Source organism: Leptopilina heterotoma, unplaced genomic scaffold (assembly GCF_015476425.1).
Source record: "Leptopilina heterotoma isolate Lh14 unplaced genomic scaffold, ASM1547642v1 Lhet_1471, whole genome shotgun sequence".
Classification (NCBI taxonomy): Eukaryota; Metazoa; Arthropoda; class Insecta; order Hymenoptera; family Figitidae; genus Leptopilina; species Leptopilina heterotoma.
Window position 1 is genome coordinate 99,464 of NW_025110865.1, and position 1,243 is coordinate 100,706.

Genomic DNA, 1,243 nt, shown 5'->3' on the forward strand with positions numbered 1-1,243 from the left:
TGCAACGCAAAGACAATCTTTTAAAAGAAGAAAAACTTTAATATTTTGAACAATTAATTTTGCGCAACTTGAATTCTTACTCCTGAGTACGAAATAAAGTAAGTTCAATAGAAAAAACCATATTATTTAAAAAAAAAATAAGTTAAAAAATCGAACTTCAAAAGTAGCACTTTCAGAAGAATCACCCATATAAGGAAATGTAGAAGCTGCGCACAGAAGAAAATTGTTAAAACTAAAAATAAAGAAGACATGGTGATAACTGATACACCATTGGACGCATGGGACAAAGTGTCCCTAGATACAGTAGGAAAACTTCCGACTACAGCTAATGAAAATTATCACATCTTAACAATGCAAGATCAGCTTAGTGAATATTGCATTTTTGTATCAATACAGGATAAAAATGCAACAACGATAGCAAATGCAATAGCTACTAACCTAATTTCAGTATATGGTGCACCCAAATGTCTACTGATAGACCAAGGAAGATCCTTCACAAGTAATTTATTACGACGACTAGAAAAATTATTTGAAGTAGCACAAGTTACTACTACTGCCTACCGCCCTTAAACAAATGGATCTTTGGAACGCAGTCATGCCGTTTTATCAGAATTTATTAGACATTACGCAAATGCCTTTGACGACTGGGACAGATTATTATTATTACCCTACGCCATGTTTGCCTATAAAAGGCATACTCTTGACAAAATGATAAAAAGGGTTTGAGAATAGATAAAGATGGCTATGTACATGTATATACTGATGGAGCTTGTAAGGCAAATGGTAAACCCAATGCACAAGCCGGAATAGGAATTTGGTTTAACCAAGAACATCCGCTAAACATCAGTGACAAGGCATGTAATAGATAAACTAATAATAGTGCCGAATTAAAAGCCATAATAAGAGCTATAAATATTTTGAAAAAATTAAAATATAAAAAATTAGGATACACACCGACTCTAAATTAGTAATATATGGGATAAAAAAGTGGTTACCGAAATGGGAAAATAGCGGTTGGAAAACATGCCGAAAACAAGAAGTCATAAGCAAAAAGGAGGTTGTAAAAATGAAAAATAGTATAAATAACCTAGAAGTAGAATTAATATACGAACCAGGACATAGTGGAATAATAGGAAACGAAGAAGCAGATAGATTAGCAAAATTAGCAATAGAAACTAACCAACAAATAAATATAAAAGATAGCTAAACACGTAATTTAATTTCGATTACAGAAATGGAGAAC

At 32.3% G+C, this 1,243-nt stretch overlaps 1 protein-coding gene across 1 annotated transcript; it reads left to right on the forward strand.

Moving 5' to 3' along the window:
* Positions 1-249: 249 nt before the first annotated feature.
* On the forward strand, positions 250-869 carry LOC122498337. Its single transcript, XM_043606020.1, has 2 exons — positions 250-499; positions 733-869. Exons 1-2 carry the CDS (start codon positions 250-252, stop codon positions 867-869), a joined length of 387 nt encoding a protein of 128 aa, XP_043461955.1.
* The last annotated feature ends 374 nt before the right edge of the window (positions 870-1,243 follow it).